This window comes from Dendrobium catenatum, unplaced genomic scaffold, assembly GCF_001605985.2.
Source record: "Dendrobium catenatum unplaced genomic scaffold, ASM160598v2 fragScaff_scaffold_743, whole genome shotgun sequence".
In the NCBI taxonomy this organism is placed as follows: domain Eukaryota; kingdom Viridiplantae; phylum Streptophyta; class Magnoliopsida; order Asparagales; family Orchidaceae; genus Dendrobium; species Dendrobium catenatum.
Window position 1 is genome coordinate 3,472,571 of NW_021319205.1, and position 21,731 is coordinate 3,494,301.

At 37.8% G+C, this 21,731-nt stretch overlaps 1 protein-coding gene across 1 annotated transcript; it reads left to right on the top strand.

Annotated features, from left to right (window-relative positions):
* Positions 1-1,053: 1,053 nt before the first annotated feature.
* Positions 1,054-21,710, top strand: LOC110110869 (eukaryotic translation initiation factor 5A-2). The gene is made up of 6 exons (XM_020842514.2): positions 1,054-1,204; positions 1,362-1,489; positions 3,065-3,187; positions 3,272-3,328; positions 3,423-3,497; positions 21,183-21,710. Exons 2-6 carry the CDS (start codon positions 1,367-1,369, stop codon positions 21,282-21,284), a joined length of 480 nt encoding a protein of 159 aa, XP_020698173.1. The 5' UTR covers positions 1,054-1,204; positions 1,362-1,366; the 3' UTR covers positions 21,285-21,710.
* The last annotated feature ends 21 nt before the right edge of the window (positions 21,711-21,731 follow it).

The window sequence follows — 21,731 nt, forward strand, 5'->3', positions numbered from 1 at the left end:
GTAACATTCATAAGAGATATTAGAATTTTTAAGTGAAAAATCTTAAAAATTATTCAAAAATTATTAATCTTTTATGATGATTCTTAGCATTATTCCGTTCATTTGTTGTACAATTTTCTTTATTTTTTAGAGTATTTTGCTAACAAATTCTATGTGTTCATCATCAAGATCATTTCTAATTAGACCAATTAATCTTATTAAAAAAATACATGTATTTATTCTTAAATAATCATTATTTTCATTTAATTACCCATTAAATACTCTATAAGCTCTATTATCATTAAAATTTTCAAGCATAAATTATTCAAAATATAAAACATATTCAAAAACATTAGCAACTAATAATTTATTTAGATTTTTTTTTTAGGAAACTTGAGTCATTGGCCAAAAATTTCATTAAAAAGAAGTCCAAAATATATGGTGACATACGAACAAAGAAGGAAGAGTTTGAATAGAAAACCTCGATGCCAAAGGGAAGAAAAAGATGCAAAACAAAGGTTCTATATCCATAATGAACAAAAATATCAACTCATAGACTCGAAATAGGAATAAGTTCAACAAAAAGTTTTGCTACCTTGGATTCCCTTAGGTCTTCAAGAGGTGCGGATTCTTTAGGTAATTTGTCTTCTTCTAATTATTTTTTAGTCTTTATTACATGTGTTTTTAGGCACTTATCTCTCGGAATTTTAGGGTATGGGTTGACCCGAACCCGAAGTGGGTCTGGTTCGGGTTCGGAAAACCGACTCGTTTGCAAAAATGGGTCGGGTTCGGGTTGACCCGACGGGTTGCCGTGTCAACCCGAAAACCTGTTTAATTTAAAAAATTTTGATTCCCGCCCGCTCCTGCTCGTGCTGCTCGCTGCCCCCACCCCTGCTGCCTATTAATTATTTAATTCATTATTTTATTTTTTTTATCCGCACGCAAATTTATGTGCGAGCTGATAATTCTGTCCGCACGGCCAAGTCATCGTTTTCGGTTAAGTCACATGCGTAACACCAACGCGAGAAGATACCAGCGCAGATCTTACAGCACACGTGGCGGAAAATTGCCTGTAATATGCGAGACCGGACGTGAGACCAAATTTTAGGCCGTGCTTCGGAGAACCCTAAACTGCGGTGGAATCCGGGTTTCCTGCACCGTCTCCTTAGCTATTTAAGTCCCTCGCCGCCTTCTTCGCCGTCTCCACCGGTCGTCTCCTCAACAGGTAATGCGCCGCCTTATCCACCTCTTCAAGTATTGCCGATTTCGTTCTTTTTTCGGATCTCATTTAGTTCAATGAGTTATTGGCTTCGTTTGATTTAGGTTCGTTTAGGGTTTTCTTTTAGTTCTCATCTGTGGATTGTTTCGGCGTTTTCAAGCAGGAAATATGTCTGACGAGGAGCATCAGTTTGAGTCGAAGGCGGATGCTGGAGCTTCAAAGACTTATCCGCAACAGGCAGGAACCATTCGGAAGAATGGGTATATCGTGATTAAGGGGAGACCATGCAAGGTGAGTGCCTAATTAGATCCTGTATGTGACCATGCGAAAGAAACTCGTATGTCAACATACTGTGGGTTGTCTTTGAAATAGTAAGAAGATTTGGCTTTTGCTGTAATTGTGCTATTTAGGTATTGTAGTGTTTATTTGCGTTACCGATCCAATAATTTGAACTGGAACCCGTTTCCGTGGCTAGGATGGAACAAATTTAATTCGTATACCTTTCTTATATTTTTTTATCTGTTTAGTCTTAATTGACAAGTTTGTAAAGAAATTATTGGTTTTCTTGTAAGCATTAGTTTAATAGCACACGCATCAAGTGCACATGAATAAAATTTAAATTCAAAACTGATTTTATAAACATATAGAATATATTTACTTATTAATTTTTTTAATAAAGAGAGAAATTTAATAATTTTATCTTACAAGTGATTGTTAGAATGTTCATATTGATAAAAAAATTGAGAATTTTTCTTAAAGCCATATTTCATTAATCATTTTATGATAGGAAATATGTCTGAACCAAAAAGGTCTTTAACATAACCAAAAATATGACTGAAAAGAGCTAAAATTTTGCTTCTATAACATTGTTGATACTTCATATGTAGCTTTTGCTAGAATAAAAACATGCCAAAAAAGTTTCTTACGATATTTTATATTAAGTGGGAATAAGGTGATAATGTTTAAAGATCGCTCATAATTGCTTCAAGCTTCTTGGTATAGTTCAGTTGCGCTTTTTAGGTTAATCTTAAATGGCGGAGCATAAGATATGTACTTTTCTTAAGCATGCACTTTATTTTATTCTAGGTATTAATTGATTTTTCATCTCAATGCTTACTCTCCACTCTTCCAAAATCTTTTAGTTGAATCTACTTATGCCAACTTAGTTAATTCGACCAACAGTTTGTCAGACCTACATCGGTGAACAAGTTATTCTTGTAAGTTCTCCATGCAAGCGAGGAGAGAGACATGTTATTGTTTTCTGTCAAATGTGAAAGGTTAACCTTAAATTTTTTTAACATCTTTTAGATGTAGCTATAATCACGATGATATGATTTATGGTAACCCGGGATGAATTGGTGTTAAGTTAGTTCTGTACTTCTGTTGTGTGAGGACTGAAAATTTTGTTGATCTTGTTGCAAATTGAGAGCAGGACTTTTAGGGTGTCTCATGACAAAGTTATGGCATGTTTAGGTTTCGGTCAATGTTATAGTGTGGGTTTGGATACTGCTAGTGTCTGGTGTTGTTCCTCTTTATTAAAGAGGTTGTTTCAGTCTTTATAAAGCATATCTGCTTGTTCATGCAGGATATCAAAGTAAGGATAGTTTTTCTTTAAATCCAGCTATTTGACATTATTTCAGTTCTTTGCAATGCCTATATTTAATAAGTCTGTCATATGCTTCTTCTTTCCTGTCCATGCACCTCTGTGATTACTTGGTTGCAACTAGTATGCAACTTATTACAGTTTGTTTTGATGCTTGTATTGAATTGATACTTTGGTGGAAGTTTTTATTGTTATTTTTTTCCTTGTTCATTTCGTGCATTTGCCCACTTGTCTTTATTTGTTGATTTCTGGCTTTAAAACAGGTGGTTGAGGTTTCCACATCCAAGACTGGGAAGCATGGACATGCAAAATGTCACTTTGTTGCAATTGATATCTTTACTTCCAAGAAACTCGAGGATATTGTGCCTTCTTCTCATAACTGCGATGTATGCACTATATATTTTATGCTGATTTCATGAAATCTCATTCCTTGCTTGACATGACACTAATTAATAGCTTATGAAATGCAGGTTCCACATGTTAATCGTACTGACTATCAACTGATTGATATATCTGAAGATGGATTTGTATGTTTTTCTTATTTTACTTTTGTGTCTGCCAATCATCTCTTCCTCCATCTCTCCCCATTCTCTTTATTTATATTCATTTACAACACGGCAGGTTAGTCTTCTGACTGAAAGTGGAAACACCAAGGATGATCTGAGGCTCCCGACTGATGAGGCTCTGCTGAATCAGGTTAGGTCATTTGGTCATTGATTCTAGTTTAACTCCGCCTATGTTGTGTTTACTTGATGGAAGTGAAACTTTGGTTGAGTTTACTTGTCTTTGTGCATGTTCTTTATGCATGCTTTGTTCAATAAATTTGTGTATCCTTCTTTTCTCTCGAGTATTTCAGGTTATTCTATTTTTGTTCCTATGTTATTGCTTCTGCGTTGCATTAGCTGAAGTAATATCTCCATGTCTTCGTTCTCCATTGCTCCTTTGTTACTATATCGTGGCCTTTCTATTGAATTAGCTTGGAAATATCATGATGTATGTTATTCTTAAATGTGAACAATTTATTGCTATAGTGAGAATGTGTGTATACTACAATCGGACATGGATTGAAGTTTATGATATATTTTTATCAATACGTGTGAAGGTTTTGATTCTTATTTCTTAAAATTTATTTCTATATTATTTGAAGTTACAAGTTTATTAATGCTTTATTGATTCAAATCTTTTAGCAATGCATCCTTTTAATTCATCATATGATATTAGGGAAGTAATTCAAAGCTCTTGAATAGAGAAGATCTAGGAATTCTATAAAATATCAGGCTATTTTAAAACTAGTTGCAATTTTTTAACATTTGGAATTAATTGATTTTTATAAAAATGGCAATTCAAGAAATCATAGAACATCTTGTTCTCTCCCATCGTATTCAAGCAATTCATTGGTGATTCCTTTTTTTAAGTCTCTGCCAAATGTCTATAATTTGATAACGATGGATAAAAGATTCTAAAAAAATTCTATCTTTAATATATTTTCTTAATGGACAAAATACTCACATTAACATTATTTAATATAATTATGAAGGCTCCTCCTGTTAATGCATGTGAGACTTTAGTTTCATATCTAATGGTTATAATATGGTGTAGAAATATAATGTATTTGGCACTCATTTATAGGCTTAAGTTTTTGGTTGAGTCCAAATTTACCTCCCCTTTGGTTCATACAACATACACTATAACAAGTGGTCGATACAACATACTCCATGACTACATAACTGGTCCATATAGCATACCCTTTGGTCCATGCATAATGCTCCATAACAAGTGGTATCAAAGTTGATTGTGTCAAAGAATCAAGTGGTTTGTCCCCATAAGCTTAAGCTTTTGGATTGAAAATAAGGTTGGCCTACTAATATATATGCTCTAACTTTGCTCCCTCCTTGGTCCACAATTTTTAACAACCCTTGATGGAGTCTTTCTATTATTAGAAAGTAGCATTTATGATTTACTTCTACCCTTTTATGTATGTGAAGAAGTATCCCATTTGATGATAAAAACATGGTCTCTTTATATAATATATTTAAAAAGGACTTGGAAAAAATATGGGTATACCAAAAAACTAAATTTGTTTGATCCCGCTTCATTTGTTATGATATTATGTAAGGAACCCATAAAAGTTGGAAGATTATGAGATTAAGAAATAGGAATTCCATTTGGGAGATTTTATAAATGAAATTATATCATGATACAAGGACATAAATATCATATATAATATTTATAGGGTTAAAACTAAAACTTTAGATATAGGTGGATAACCTTGCATAATGAAAGTAGAATGTGTCTTTGTATGACTTGCAGATTTGAAATCATTATTTACTTTTTTTCATGCTATTTCTATGCCAATGCCTGCTCCATAGCTGGGATTGTTTTTTGTGCCTCTATACCGTTGCAGTCCTCAATCCTTAGCTAACATCATTTCTCACACCTTTACATGGTTTTTATACCAACTAGTTAGTTGGAATCATTTAGTGTTCTCATTATATGCTTTTGATCCTTGCTCCTCAGTTGTTATATTTTCTTGTACCTCAATGAAGCTTTGATGCTAGCTCTCTAGCTGACATTGCCACCTATTCTTTCGCTCAATTTTGATGACCACTTCTCACATGTTATTGTTGTTTGCACCTCTTTACAAAACTTCAGTGCCCACTTCTAATGTGTTTTCATTGCTTGCATAGGTTCCTCACTAAAAGTTCTTGAGGCCAACTGTAAAAGACCGAGTTCATTGAGTTTAGGTGAGCAAACAAGGTCTTTGCATCCTTAAAAATCCTTAGTGCACCTTCTAATGAGTGAGCCTAGAAAGCTAATTAGTGTTGAAGAGGGAGGGGTATCATCTTTCCTACCAACATGAGAACAAAACTCTAGCATCTTTGAGTAGGAGGGAACAAAAAAGTTGCATCTTCTAAAAATTATATGTCAATTGTGAAGGCAAATTGCAAGCCTAACACTTCATACAATTTCATTACTTAAGCTAGGGTTGTCGCCCTTACCTCTTCATATGCCCATAACTCCACTTACTCTATAACAGGGCTTGCACTCCCTTATATAGCTTTGTGGCCCAAACTAGCTATTTTGCTATCTCCTATTTTTAACCATGTCACTTGCAACACATGAAATAAGTTAGGCGATCACTCCTTAGTTGGTCACACCATCATCCCTCTTGCTTTGGTTAACACCACCAGCATAGTCAACAAGGTTTTATTACTTTTAACTCTTAACCCTTATAAAAGTTAAGGGTAATCATAGAAACTTCCTTCAACATAAAGAGATGTCGAAAATGCCAAGGGTGATACTCCATAGTCTAGTACTGCATTAATCTCATACCACAATATCAATTCAAGATCCATTCTAAATTAATGTCCACATTGATATCCAATATATGGTTGTAGTTAAAGGGGATATCAAACGACTATATTTTCAAAGTTTCTCACAATGCAAAGGCGTAATATACAAATTTTTTTTCAAAATCTTTTATTAATCCATTAAGCTCCATCTCTTCCATCTATATTCATAGTCAGTTTTTGAACTTCTATTCCTAGGTAAGGTTGCATGTTAACTCCAAAAGGGTCAGATCAATCCATGGGGGATTTTATTTCTACATAAATTCATGTGTGCTTTTGCATGGCGGCTTGATTTTATAGCTCTTTGTTGGACTTCTATACTTTGCAGGGTTTTCATGTTAATCTCAAGGGTTAGATCAATTCAAGGAGGTTCAATTTTATTAAATAGTATGCTTTAGCACTGCAAGTTAATTATATAGTCCCTTGCTGGATTTGCACCTTATACAATTTAACATACTAATCCTAGAAAATTCAGATCAATTTGTGATGAGATATTCACTCAACTGTAGGCTTTCATGTTGCAAGTTGATCCTACAGTCCTTCACCGGATTTTTTTCTTCGGGCAAGTGCCCGTGCCCCTAAAGGGTCAAATCAATCCAAGGAGGTGATTTGATTTTATAATTCCTTACTAGACTTCTACCCTTGGGCAAGGTCACATCTTGATCTAGAAAGTTAAAATCAAACTGAGGATTCACTATTTGCATCAACCCATGTGCGTGTGCATTGTGGCTTGATCTTACTTATGCATGTTTGTGTTGTACCAGTTCAATCCATGGAGGTTTTGATCTCAACATCAACATTTACATGTTTGTGTTGTGGCTTGATCCTTATGAGTTTGTGCTATGACTGCATCAATCTAAGGAGGCTTTGATCTCTACATCAACTCTTATGCCTTTGCATATGCATTTGTGCTATGGCGTCAATACTTAATTACAGAATCAATCTTTAATTCAACTCATTCAACATTACGACTTGATCTTTTAATACTTGACAAAACAATTCTCCGTCGGCATAATGACCCTTAAAGGGCAAGATCAATCCTAGCGGCATAATGACCCTTAAAGGGCAAGATCAATCCTAGGGCAAGATCAATTCTATTGGGATACTGTATTCAAAGTCAACAACCCAACAAAGGTTAGATTGATCCCCAACCAGTTTAAGTTCACTCCATTTAAAATACATAACAGTGTCAATGTAGACTCCGATCAATTATTTATGTGGGTAATTAATGATCCTGGGAGGATTTAATCATTCCAACAACACTGCATTACAGCATAAAAACTCAATCTAGTCAGTAACTTGAAAAAGGCACATGTGTTGCATTATCCTTTAGTTGCACTTTCCTCTTGGTCACCTTCTTTTGTATTGCCACTATAAGTGATTTACTGCATCATCATCTTTCTCAATTCATGACTATAACTGTGATTGAAACTAGATCAACTTTGTAATCACCTATACAAATTCCGATCTTTCAACTAGTTTATCAATACCTTCATGTAATACAAAGATGAAGGCTTTCTCTTGTTTCTAGTTTACAACTTATCCAATTCTTCCTTCAACACCTCTCGAGTTGACTCGTATGGTAGAGAACTTCCTGCGCTTTTTACAAACTCGTTAAAACCTCCTTAAGCTTCTCTCCCTCCCATCCTAAAATTGAATCTTGTAATTCTAGAGATGAAAATGATCAATCTTGGCCTCCTTGGCAGAAAATTTCTTTATACTTCTATCCTCCTTGGCAGAAAATTTCTTTATACTTCTATCTAGATCATTATGAGCATTAGTAAGATCTTTGGCCAGACTTTGTCGTGCTTTCAAGGATTTCTCCGATACAAACTTCTTTCTGTTAGACCGGTCCAGTCGGTCCACATGGGACTGGTGTTTCGAAACAGAGGGGGGATGTCTGTCTTCTGCGGAGATTGGGCGGTCCGAGCACCCCTTTAGGAAGGGTTTTGATAGGGAAATTTGAATATAGGGACTCTTTAGGGATTTTCTTTTGATTTGTATGCATTAAATAGTTTGTTTTCCTAGGGTTAGGGCATTTTGAATTTGGCTGAAATTTGAGATCTCTTAGATTTAGGTTTCCTTTGGGCTCTAGCAACATCTAGAGATTTGGGAGAGATCGATCCTCCTCTCGAATAGAGGATCAAGTGTATCTTGCTATTTTCAGTTTTGCTTTCATCAAGTAATACAAAGTATCTACTGTTTTTGGGATTTTTGTGCGAATTTTTTGTGAAGAATTTTTGCTATTTTTTAAAAGATTGATAGGAAATACTTCGATCTACAATTGTTTCCTATCAAATTGGTATCAGAGCATGTCGATCGAAGGGGAACCAATGGTCGAAAGGAAAGTGAAAGTTTTGAAGGGAGAACTTGGGCAACTCAAAGTAGATTTTGAAGAAAAGATGGCTGATTTTCAAAGTTAGATTGCATCCGCCAATGAAAAGATGGAGGAAAAGTTCGTCGTGGTGGAAGACATGTTAAAGAAATTGCTTGAAGCCAAAACCAAATCGGTGACATCATAAGCAAAGGAAACTACCGGCGGCCATAGAAGAGATGGGAACCCTAGCAAGTCTAGGGGAAGGGAAAAGCCAGAAGTGGAGATCCTGGAGGGAGAAGACGGAATGCCTCCTCTAGAACCACTTTTTAAGGAGGAGATGAGCATTGGCTACGCAAGAAGGTGTGCTGAATTTGTAAGGAGATGGGAGGATTTCTATCGCCGAGGTACTGATTTTGAAAGAAGAATAGGGGGATTCTGATGAATGGTTTGGGCATGATCGTTGGAGGGAAGATCGTGACAACTGGGGAGCACCTCTGCTTCGAGGAATGAGAGGTGATGGAGGATTCAGAGGAAATAGGTGTGACCCGAGGGTGATGAAACTGAAGATATCAATCTTTGAGGAGGAGGATGCGCATTGGTGGATTTACAAGGTAGAAAGATATTTCACTTTCAATGGGATGATAGAGGAGGAGAGACTGACTGTGGCGGACCTATGTTTAGAAGGGAAGGCTTTGTCTTGATATCAGTGAAGGGACATGCGATGACTCATATAAAGTTGAAGAGAGTTCAAGGATTGTTTGGTAGAATGTTTCCGAATTAGCAGGGGAGGAGATTTCTACGAGCAGTTCTTTGCCTTGATACAGGAGGGTTCAATGATGGAGTACCAGGAGAGATTCGAGTACTTTGCTTGCCGATTGGACCGCCTTTCTGAGACAGTGCTAGAGGGAAACTTCATGAAGGGATTGACACTAGAGATCCGAGCAGCGAATAGAGTAATGAGGCCTCGTGACTTGTGAGAGATTATGGAGATAGCTCAATAGGTATTATAAGATTATGGAGCTAACTCAGGAGACTCGTACAGGATGACCACCACTTTATTGAAATCAAAGGAGCCAACACTAGATACTCTTCAAGGGACTTCGAAGGAAAATACTGTAGGAGGAAGACTTGGCGACAACTTCAAGAAGCTCACAGAGAGAGAATTACAGGAGAAGAGGGCGAAGGGGCTTTGTTTCAGATGTGACGAGAGGTATACGTCAGGACATAGGTGTAAGGACCGAACTCTTCAGGTTCTTACCGTTTGTGATGAAGGAATGGAGGGTGTCATCTTTCCACCTTGATGACAAGGTGGATCTTTGGGAGGAGAGTATTGTTAGACCAGTCCATTGGACCCGTCCAGCCGGTCCGCATGGGACCGGTGTTTCACAACAAAGGCGGGATCTCCACCTCCTGCGGAGATCGGGCGGTCGAGCCCTTTAGGAAGGGTTTTGAGAGGGAAATTTGAATGTAGGGGCTGTTTAGGGATTTCCTTTTAATTTGTATGCATTAAATAGTTAGTTTTCCTAAGGTTAGGGCATCCTGAATTTGGCTGAAATTTGAGATCTCTTAGATTTAGGTTTCCTTTGGACTCTAGTGGTGTCTAGAGATTTGGAGAGATCGATCCTCCTCTCGAATAGAGGATCAAGTTTATCTTGCTATTTTTCGTTTCGCTTTTATCAAGTAATACAAAGTATCTACCGTTTTTGGGATTGTTGTGCGGAATTTTCGCTCTTTTTAAGAAGATTGATAGGAAATACTTGCAATCTACAAGTGTTTCCTATCACTTTCTCAGTCATTCTTCAGCTTAATGAATTTAGTGTTCCTTTCATCCCGAAGACCCACACAAAAATACTTGCTATCATCACTGTAAATAAACACATATGCAAATAATGCATCTAAGAAAATTTTCATTACGACCTTTACCATTGTAATGCTAACTAAACTCTCCCTTCATTGTTGGAAGGAGTAATGGAGAGAATCCTGAAGCTTGGCAAGCTAGGCGAACAACTAACATAGCTCCAAACATTTAGTAGAAATTTAGAGGCGTCCATGAAATGTCGAAAAATTTCTTCATTTATACAAGCACCTTCTTTGAGAAAGGCTGCAGAGGGCTTGGTGACTTCGTAATTCTCTTTTGAATTAGAAAAAGACTCCCTTATTGCGATTCAACAATTCCACCCTTTTTTGCAATACATTGCTGGATGATGTTGAGGTCTAAAACCAATGATTGTTCCTTCTTTGCCCCAAAAAGCCTAGTGCGAACTCTCTACACATATAGGAAAGGTCTACTTTTAACAACTGCTCCTTAATTATGAAGTGATTCAATATTTTGATATTTTAGCAAAGAGATACTATCACTAAAGATAAACAATCTTTTCAACCATGCGAACTGTAGTATGAATTTCTAAGTTAGAGAAATATAAACTCGCTGCCAGCAAAAGAAGGAAGAAATAATCATATACTCATGCCTCATTCGAAGTGTCATGTGGACATCAAACTTGCATTCTTCTCTTTCTACAATCTTTCAACATTATTTTGGCCTATCTTGATGTTATAAAGTTCAAATGTCAGATCCATAGAATGGCAACTCCTTTTCTTCATGCTCCACACCTTTGATTTGAAGTTGCGTGTATTGGATTACAACTTTGACTCACCTTTTGTTAGTATATGAGCGGTCTTTGGAGTTCATGACACTCCTCAAGCAACTTATTTCTTGCAAGAAGTGGAAAGTGAAGAAAATCATTAAGGAGCTTGTATCAAAGGAAAGGAAAGGGAAGATAAAATAGTACATATCAATTAACTGTTTAAATACCCTGCCATATATACTTTGGAAGGCATGCAAAGGCAACGATCACCGCCCAACATGCTTTATTAGTGATCGTTGGACAATGAGTACTAGCTTCCAGTAACTTACTATTGACCAACTATGTTGCAACTAGCTTTGATGGCCAATTAGTTGAATTCACAAGTGGCAATGACTAGTGGCAGGCACATTAGACACGCAACTGGTTGGGAACTTGTGTTCTAGGCTTCCTCATTTTTTAGCTATGTTTGCATGACGCACAACTAACATTATTTGTCTAGTATGTTCTAAAAAAAGCATAATGAATGCCTAAATCATACAATATCTAGCCCAAAAATATAACTTTCATAACCATGCGTACATGGCAACCTCCGTTGTGACTCCATGAAGGTGTGAACCATCATATGGAGAATCCATGGACCATACTAAAGGCCTAAACCATCAAAACTCGAAAGATTAACCCATGAAGCAATTGACCCGTTGACCCTCTTAGAAATTTTGGCTTGCGCCAAGATTCAACCCACAAAGAATAGGCAAATGTGACAGGCTTAAAACCCATAAACTATTGAACATGATTTATGCAAAAATAAACATTGGAATAGTCTTTCGACAATTGTCAATAAATGCAATCCTCTGCAAATATTAAATATAGAAGCTTTAGATTCATAGAGTCAATCAACTTGTGACATCACGATACCCAATTCTGTAAGGATGTCCACTTTGATGTATTGACAGTGATTGTAGCTTTAGGAGGTCATGACTTCAATGCTAATCCTTAAAATGGGTCAAGATGTGTGAAGGCTCTTCTATCAAATACATATGATAGAGCACAAATCTTAAGATGAATTTTGATCTAAAGGTTTAGCTCAAATCATATTCAATGCTAATCTTAAAGCCACTCTGTGATCTATTTTTTTTAGATAGCAATACATATATGATAGCTTAAGAGATTCATTCAGTAGTCCACTCCTAGGGATAGAATAATGTGGCATGGATCTCGGAGACAAATTGGCTCACTTTTCATCCTCTCATTGGATAAAAGTACCCTTCATCTAAGGGTGTTTTTATGCAGCTAGAATCTTTTAGATGAAGTGTCTTCTTCATCAATTGCCTATCCTTAAATATTAAATATTCCTTCTCCTTCAACTATATAAATATCCATTTCAAGAAATGCACAAAAAAATAAAAATAACTTCCAGCTCTCTTCCCAGAAGCGGAAGGGCTTTCCTTTAAACCTTTAAAGTATCTCGAATGAAAAACTCTATTGAATCAGATTCAACTCTTATTAATCTTCGAAATTATTCACCAACTAAAGTGTTGGTTTGATGATATGTTGTTTTAATTAATTATTTATATAGGTAGGATTGCAAATGAAATGAACCGAGCCAAACAAAAGTGATAGGATTTGACGATCAAAACAGCTCAACAATGTAAAAAAACAACACACTTACTCCAAATGGATCCATAAATAACACCAAGAGGGGCTATAATTACTAATCTCCAAGCAAAAAAAGACAAGATACAAGTTGATTCACTGTTTGAGATGCGTCTCTCCTACAATTCCTAGCAGCCATTAGGAATCCAAAACCCCAATAAAAATTGTTGTATAAACAAATTCAACATAATCCTAACCCTACACAATTTTCCCCTTTAAATAGTCTAAATTCACTAATAAATACCCCTTTCATCTTTCTTAAAGAGCTCCCTCCAAAGCCTCCTCCTATAGGTGATAAAGGAGATCATGTGCCCCACTGGGGAGCTAAAATGTTCCTGATCTGCTATATAGAGTTTGGGCCACATTAATACTCCCCTCCTAAAAAGTCACTTTGTCCTCAAGGTGGAAAGAGGGGAACTGCTTCTGGATGGTGTTGTAGGCCTCCCATGTCACCTCATACTATGGTAAATCCTCCCACTTGATTAGCACCTCTTTAATCCCATTGTCTTCTTGGCGCACCCCTTTTCACCTCTAGTGGCTCTAATATCATCTCCATATTATATGATAGTGTGTTCAGTAGTGCATGCAAGGGTGTGTGGGCTCCAATGGCTTGCGTCAATTGCGATACATAAAACACAGGATGGATGGTTGAGGTTGGTGGCAACTACCGCGCCTATGCGCTCCACTCCACTACTTCATAGGGCCCAAAGTAGCAAGGGGAGAGCTTCTCATTCCTTTGATGAGCCAAATTTATTTGTATATAAGGTTGGACTTTTAGATAAACCCTGTCCCCAACCTCAAACAGCATGTATCTCTTGTGTCCATATGTCCGCTTCTACATGATTTATTGTGCCCATAATGTATTAGATGAGTTGGATCCCTCCCATATAGGATTTTAAATTGCGTTATCTTGGTTATTGTATGATATAAAGTGTTATATTAATATTCCACCCAGGCTAACCACTTGGCCCACATCTTGGGTGTATCTGATACAAGCAACCAAGATAAGTCTCCACATTGCGATTCACCACCTTCGTTTGACCACCTGTCTGGGGGTGGGAAGTTGTACTTCACTTCCAAATAGTCTCCTGCATCTTGAATAACTCCCCCCAAAAGTGGCTCAGAAAGACTTTGTCCTTATCAGACACAATGGCCTCAGGATAACACTGCCGTTGCCAGGTCCCAAGTCCTGGATGAGAAAAGTGGAGGGTTGCGTTAGGTAGTCGACAGCCAGCGTAAAACTTGTCGAACAAAAATGACATGAATCCTTTAAGAAATTGTGTTAATGCTAGGGCGTCCCCTGGAAGCGACGCGCTGTATGGCCTGAATACAGTGACAAGTGTGCAAGGGCCGCTGCACCGGCGCCTGGGTGCAGTGTTAAATAGGCAAGGGTTCCCACATCAAGGACGGATGTGGGCAAAGAAGCTAGTTCATGATACTAAAATTAGGATAGGAACTTGGAATATAGGTTCCCTTACAGGTAAATTAATGGAGTTAATAGATATTATGATTCATAGGAAATTAAATATTTTATGCATTCAGGAAACTAAGTGGGTTGGAGAGAAGGCCAAGGAAATCGATAGTTTAGGATTTAAACTTTGGTATTCGGGTAAGAGTCGTACTAGAAATGGTGTAGGTGTCATTATAGATAAGAGTTTAAAGGATAATGTTATAAAAATTAATAGGATTGGAGATAGAATTATAGCTTTAAAGATTGTTGTTGAGAATAAGATTGTTAATATTATAAGTGCTTATGCTCCTCAGGTAGGTTTGGATATAAGTTCTAAATTAAATTTTTGGAATGACTTAGAAGAATTAATACAAAATATACCTCTTGAAGAAAGAGTTTTTATTGGAGGAGATTTAAATGGACATGTTGGTAAAGAGGTAGTTGATTTTAAAAGCATTCATGGTGGCCATGGATTTGGAACGACGAATGAAGGTGGCAAGACCATATTAGATTTTTGTTTAGCTTATGATTTTTCAATTGCTAATACCTTATTTAAGAAAAGGAATGAGCATCTCATCACTTATAAAAATGGATATAATACAACCCAGATTGACTATTTTCTTATTAGAAAATTAAACCGTTTAGATTGCAAAGATTGTAAAGTTATTCCGAGTGAAAATTTATGTACCCAACATCGATTATTAGTTTTGGACTTTAAGATAAAGGGGCATAAAATAAAAAATAAAGTAAAACAATTTTCTAGGATTAAATGGGGGCATTTAAAGAATATTAACCAAAATATTTTTGTGAGTAAGATTTTAGATCTTAAGATTTTGTCTGTGCATGAGGATGCTAATGTTATGTGGGAAAAAGTGGCTAGTGATATTAAGAATATTGCAAAAGATGTGCTTGGAGTATCTAAGGGAAAAGCTCCTAATAGTAAAAATAGTTGGTGGTGGAATCCAATTGTGCAAGAAAAGATTAAAAATAAGAAGATTTGTTATAAAAATTGGTTTAATTTTAAAAATTCTGATAATTGGGAATTATATAAAAAAAAATTTAACCACGAATCGAGGACTTCCAACGATTGGTGGGCCTTGCGAATTGCTCCACTTGAGCTCTCTTCTCTCTCAAGCACTCATGCTAGAAAAGTAGAAACAAACATAACTTTTTCATTCAACATTCATCATCCCAAAATAGTACATGAGACCACTATATATTGGTCTCAGCTCATACAAAGAGAAAATACCAAATTGCCCTCTGGGCTACAAAGACAAAATAACTCCCCGTAGGGGTAAAAATGGAAAGACAGAAAATAAAAAGATAATAATAAAAACAACATCATGACATCTAAATCAAAAGTAGAGGCGCTGAATCGTGGCCGTCGATCTGCTGTTTCGCCGGCGATAAACATGTCGGTAGCATCTGTCGATGTCCTCATCACATTGTCTTCTTGGCGCATCCCTTTTCACCTTTAGTGGTTCTGATATCATCTCCATATTATATGATAGTGTGTTCGGTAATGCATGCAAGGGTGTGTGGGCTTCAATGGCTCGCGTCAATTGCGATACATAAAACACAGGATGGATGGTTGAGCTTGGTGGCAACTATCGTGCCTACGCACTCCACTCCACTACTTCATAGGGCCCAAAGTAGCAAGGGGAGAGCTTCTCATTCCTTTGATGAGCCAAATTTATTTGTAAGGTTGGACTTTTAGATAAACTCTGTCCCCAACCTCAAACATAATGTATCTCCTGTGTCCATTTGTCTGCTTCTACATGATTTGTTGTGCTCTCCAAAGATACTCCTTCAATTCTGCCAAAATCTATTCTCTTTATTTCAAGTATTGCTTCACTGATAACACTAGTGTGTTGTCATGCCCATAATGTATCAGATGAGTTAGGTCCCTCCCATATAGGATTTTACATGGCATTATCTTGGTTATTGTATGATATAAAGTGTTATATTAATATTCCGCCTAGGCTAACCACTTGTCCCACATCTTGGGTGTATCTGATACAAAGCAACAAAGATAAGTCTCCACATTGCGATTCACCACCTTCGTTTGACCATCTGTCTGGGGGTGGGAAGTTGTACTTCACTTCCAAATAGTCTCATGCATCTTGAATAACTCCCCCAAAAAGTGGCTCAGAAATACTTTGTCCTGATCAGACACAATGGCCTCAGGTATGCCAGGCAAACAGACCACCTCTTTAATAAATGTGGTTGCCACCGACACCGTGGTGTATGGGTGGTCACTCAATGAAGTCCATAGTCATCTTTTCCCACCCCTCGGGTAATGCTAAAGGCCATAGAAGATCACTTGGAGCCATAGCCAGATATTGGTCTCTGGCACACATCAAAACTAGCCACCAACTCTACATTCTTTTACATACCCACCAAATATAGTTCTATTGCTAGTCTATGATATGTCTCTTATGATCTTTTGAATGTTCCCCAATATATGTGCCATGAAACACCTGTAACAAGTGAGGGATGCGTGGTGATGTCCTCGACAACACAAACTGCCCATAGTATAGCAACTTCTGACCCATCAAAGAGTAACCAGGATGTCTATCATTTTCCTGCAATAAGTCTCCTTTAATCTTACTCAGCTCCTCATCTTACTGTCTCTCACGCTTCAAGGCCTCCCAATTCAGCACCATGGAAATTGATAGAGCCAGAACTTGAGGGTATTCACTACGCCTGGAGAGAGCAACTGCACCTTTATTTTCTAGCTCGGGCTTGTACTGGATTCTTGAAGTCATAACCTAACTTGAAAGCCATCGTTGATGCTCCTCTGTCACCATCCTCTATTCTAACAGAAACTTTAAACTCCTTTGGTTGGTCTTGATTAATGAATTGTCGCCCCAATAGGTAAGGTCTTTATTTTTGCTTTGTCAATACTATCTCCACCAGCTCCCTTTCATACATTTGATTTTAGCCTGGCCCTAGCGGTCAACTCTTGGATGAAATAAGCTATGGGTCTCTAACTCTATATAAAAACTGCTTCCTACCCATAGCCTGATGCTTCAGTCTCCACTACAAATAGCTAGCTGAAATTTGGTAGTGCTAATATAGGGACGCTCGTCATGGCTTTCTTCAGCTGCTCAAATACAATGGTGGCTACCTTCCCCCCAGTTGAAATTATCCTTATTTAGTTGCTCCATCAACGGCCATGCCATAGAGCTGTATCCCCACACAAATTTTTTGTAATACCCCATGAGTCCCAAGAACCCCCTCAACTCCTTTAGGGTTTTGGGTAAGGACCACTCCAACATAGCCTTTATCTTGGAAAGATTTGCAGCTACTCCTGATTTGGACACCACGTCCCAAGTACTTCACCCTCTGTTGTGCAAAGGAACACTTTTTCAAATTGGCATACAACTGATACTCCTTCCTTCAATGTTACTAACATGGCCCTCAAGTGCTCCACGTGCTCTGTTTCCGTCCGACTATACACCAAAATGTCATCAAAGAAAACCAATAAAAAATTGTGGAGGTAGGGTTGAAATACCTTATTCATAAACGAATAGAAGGTAGCTAGGGCATCGGTAAGCCCAAAATGCGTTACTAAAAACTCATTGTAGCCTTCATGAGTCCTGAAAGCAATCTTATGGATGTCAGCAGGGCGCATTCTGAGTTGATGGTATTATGATTTCAGATTAATCTTGGAGAACATCATTGTTCCATATAACTCATCCAACAACCTATTAATGATTGGTATGATTGGTATAGAAAACTTATCCAACACTGTTTCCTTATTCAGAGCCTAATAATCTATGCTAAATCTCTAACTATCACCTTCTTCACCAGCAACACAAGACTGTATAAGGGACTAACACTAGAACAAATGATATAGGCCTCAAACATCTATGTGATCAGTCTCTCAATTTCATCCTTCTGAGCCTATGAGTATCAGTAGGGTCAAACACTGATAGGGGGATACCTTGTCCTTAAAGATGATGGCATGCTCATGCTCCATTGTGGGAGGTAGGCCCTAAGGCAGCTGGAACACCTCACTAAATTGTTGCAGGAGTGGTTGGACTATGTACGGAATTCCCCCCTCTCTCAATGCTTCCCCCTCTCTCAAGGCTTTGGAGCTCCGTCAAGAATCCTATACATACTCCCTGGATTGACCTCACGATGTTCTTAAGAGAAACCCTGGTTTTGGACATTCTAGTATCCCCCCTGATTCTCACTTTCCTCCCTCCCATGATGAATTCAATAGTCAATGTCTTCTAGTCCACCTTTGTTTCCCCTAATATCTGCAACCACTTCATGCCCAAAATTACATCGGTACTTCCTAACTCCAAGTGAATAAAATCCGCCTTCACTTGGATCTCCTGTAGTGTCCCATTACCCCTGGGCAGATGCCTCTACTCTTCTCCCTCTTCCCCATTCTCATAATCACCCCAAAACAACCCGTCTGGACTAGATTCAACCCTAATCGGTCCACCACCTGGTTGGAGATGAAGTTGTGGGTCGCCCGACTGTCCACCAAAACTACCATTGATTCTCCTCCTACTTATCCCCACACCTTTATAATGTGATTTGAGGTAAATCTCACCAGTGAGTTTAGGGCGGCCTCCGCCACATCTAGGTGCAAATGCTCCTCCTCAACCACCTCCTCCTCTAGAGTCTTCTTCTCCTCATCATAGACTATAAGGACTTGCAATGAACAATCCTTATAGTGATGGCCCGGTGAACTTCTCATCACAATGGAAATGCAATCCCTAGCCCGCTTCTCTTGAACCTTTGCCTCAGTCAGCCGCTTGAAGTTTTCCCCGGCTATGCTTCCAATCCCCTATCCTTGGGTACCTCTCTCTGAATGGGCACAGGTTGTACTTTTGGTGCCAAAAAAGTAGTCGTTGCCCGATATGAAGCTCCCAAATTGATGCCTTTGCTGCTTCTCTGTAGTGAGTTGTTGTCCTCCACCAACTGGGCAAGCTCTATAGCCTCCCCCAACCCTCATGACCTCAATTACTAGATATCAGCCCTGATTATGGCTTGAGTCCCTTCATGAAATTCCCCTGCAACACTATCTCGGATAGCCTCCCCAATCGGCTAGAAAGGTACTCAAACCTCTCATGATAATCCATCACTATCCCTTTCTGAAATAGAGCAAAGAACTGCGCTCATAGAAGTCTCCTTTCCGACTAGTTCAAAAACTTTCTAATAAACTATCTTTGAGCTCCCTCTATGATAGGATTGGATCTCTCATGTCTCTCCACTTTCTTCGACGCCATAGGTCCCGAGTCGTGCTTTGATACCAATTTCATAGGATTTGTCTACAAAAACAGCACACACACTTCAAATGGATTTGTCAACAATGTAAAAAAAAATAACAAACTTACTTCAAATGGATCAAGAAATGACACCAAGGGGTTATAATGACTAATCTCCAAGCAAAGAAAGGCAAGATACGAGTTGATTCACTGTTCAAGAGTTGAATTGTCTCTCCCACTATTTCTAGCAGCCATTAAGAACTCAAAATCCCACAAAAATTGTTGTAGAAACAAATTCAACATATCCCTAACCCTCCACAATTTTCACCTCTTAAACAGCCCAAAACCCTAGAATAAATGCCACTTATATCTTTCCCAAAGAGCTCCCCTAAAGCCTCCTCTCTTATCGGCGATAAATGTGGTTCTGTGTAGGGGTGTAAGTGAGCCAAGCTAGCTCGTGACCCGGCTCGTACTCGACTCGTTAACGAGCTCACGAGCCGAGCTTATCGAGCTCGAGCTCATTTATTAAACGAGCTCGAGTTTGAGTTGGTTTAGGCTTGGCTCGTGTGCTCGTGAGCCGGCTCGAAATTATTTAATTAATTAAATTAATTAGCGAACATATTTTTATTAAAAAAATAAATAAATCTGGTGAGAGGAGTTTTGGCCTATAGTTTTAAAAAAATGATGGCTATTCAATAAAAATATACCTATTTCGGCCTATATGACAGTACTTCCTATATGATAGTACAACTTATACCTCATCTTCATTAATATAGGAGAGAAGTTTTAAAAAAGTATGAATAAAAAACTATTAATTACTTTCCCCAAAAAGAGTTGTTGCAGGTTAATGCTAAAAAAATCCTAGTGTTTAATTTTTTTTTTTGGAAATACAAAAGGACAAGGCAGCAAAATGAAATATTAGGTGGGAAAATGAGAAAAAATGCGAAATATAATCATAATAAAGTAGCTCGCGAGCCGGCTCGAGCTCGTTAATAGTGTGACGAGCTCGAGTTCGAGCTCGTCTTTTGAGCTCGACTTGAGCTCTCTTTCCGACTAACGAGCCGAGCTCGATAGGGCCAAAACTCGACTCGTTTACACCCCTAGTTCTGTTCCCCACAGGGAAGCTGAAAGGTTCTTAGCTGTAAAGTTTCTGTGCCCAGCATCAAAAAGCTTGCTCGAGCTCAAGCTTGTTTGCTAAAATTGCGCTTGAACTAGATTCTGATTTGAGTATTTATAGTAATATTCAAACTTTGTTTGTTTAAAATTATAATTGTTTGAGTTAGTTTGAGCTATGCTTTTTACCTATACAAATGAGCCTCATGGAGCCTATTAATAAACAAGTATTTTAACGAATATAAGCATGTGGCTTGTGTTCATTAAAAAAAAAAAGTCAAATATAGAAAAGAACATGACTCCCACAAAATAATATATAAAAAGTTTTAAGTGATCATATTATTGAGGTTCAATTGAACTTGTTCACAAATTTTAAATCATATTCTTCATGATCATAAACAAATTAAACACCAAGTTGCTTAATCTTATTTATTTATCAATTGATTATTTATAAAAGTGGTCGAGCTTGTTCCATCAGTTAATTAAGCGATCATGAATGAGCTCTAATCGGATTGAACCATGAGTAGTTTGTCGAGCATATCAATTCATTTGCAACTCTTATATATATGGATACAATATTGGGCTCGAGATGACCCATCAACTTCAATTTTATGAATGCTAAAAAAGTTGCTTATGGTCTTCATCTTTTTTTTTTTGGTCTCTTGGTCATTTATGTTGGATGCAGATCAAAGAAGGATTTGCAGATGGGAAAGATCTGGTGGTGACCGTTATGTCTGCAATGGGTGAAGAACAGATGTGCGCTCTCAAGGATATTGGCCCAAAGTAGTTCCACATCCATAACAATATATAATAATATATTACTGATTTTTTAGCACCGTAATGTTTTGTGTAATTCAAAAAAACTGTGGGAATTTGCGAGCAATCCCTGCCGCAGGAACTCTCTTCGGCTCGGGGAATTATTACGCCCTGTCAACGGACGTCTGACATCCAATCCGGGCGCACCACGCCACCAAAATACACTGGGGCCCGGTGTATTTCGGTGACGTGACGCGTCTGGATTGATGTCCGGACGAATCTGGATACCGGACGTAATAATTTGCCCTTCAGCTCGGTATGTCTCGTCACTGAAGCCTATCGGGTTTTGTTTAGTTGTTGATTTCTTTCTTGGCTTTGTTACTTCTATGAAGTTTACGTATATATGTTCTTTTGTGTTCTGAAATTTTTATTTAATCTTGAGGGTATTTATTCTCGAGTTTGACTTGCTGAAATATAT

Coding starts and splice junctions, on each gene's coding strand:
- LOC110110869 (XM_020842514.2), top strand. CDS start 1,367: ATGTCTGACGAGGAGCATCAGTTTGAGTCGAAGGCGGATGCTGGAGCT. Junction 1,490..3,064: donor TTAAGGGGAGACCATGCAAG/GTGAGTGCCTAA, acceptor GCTTTAAAACAG/GTGGTTGAGGTTTCCACATC. Junction 3,329..3,422: donor ATATATCTGAAGATGGATTT/GTATGTTTTTCT, acceptor ACAACACGGCAG/GTTAGTCTTCTGACTGAAAG.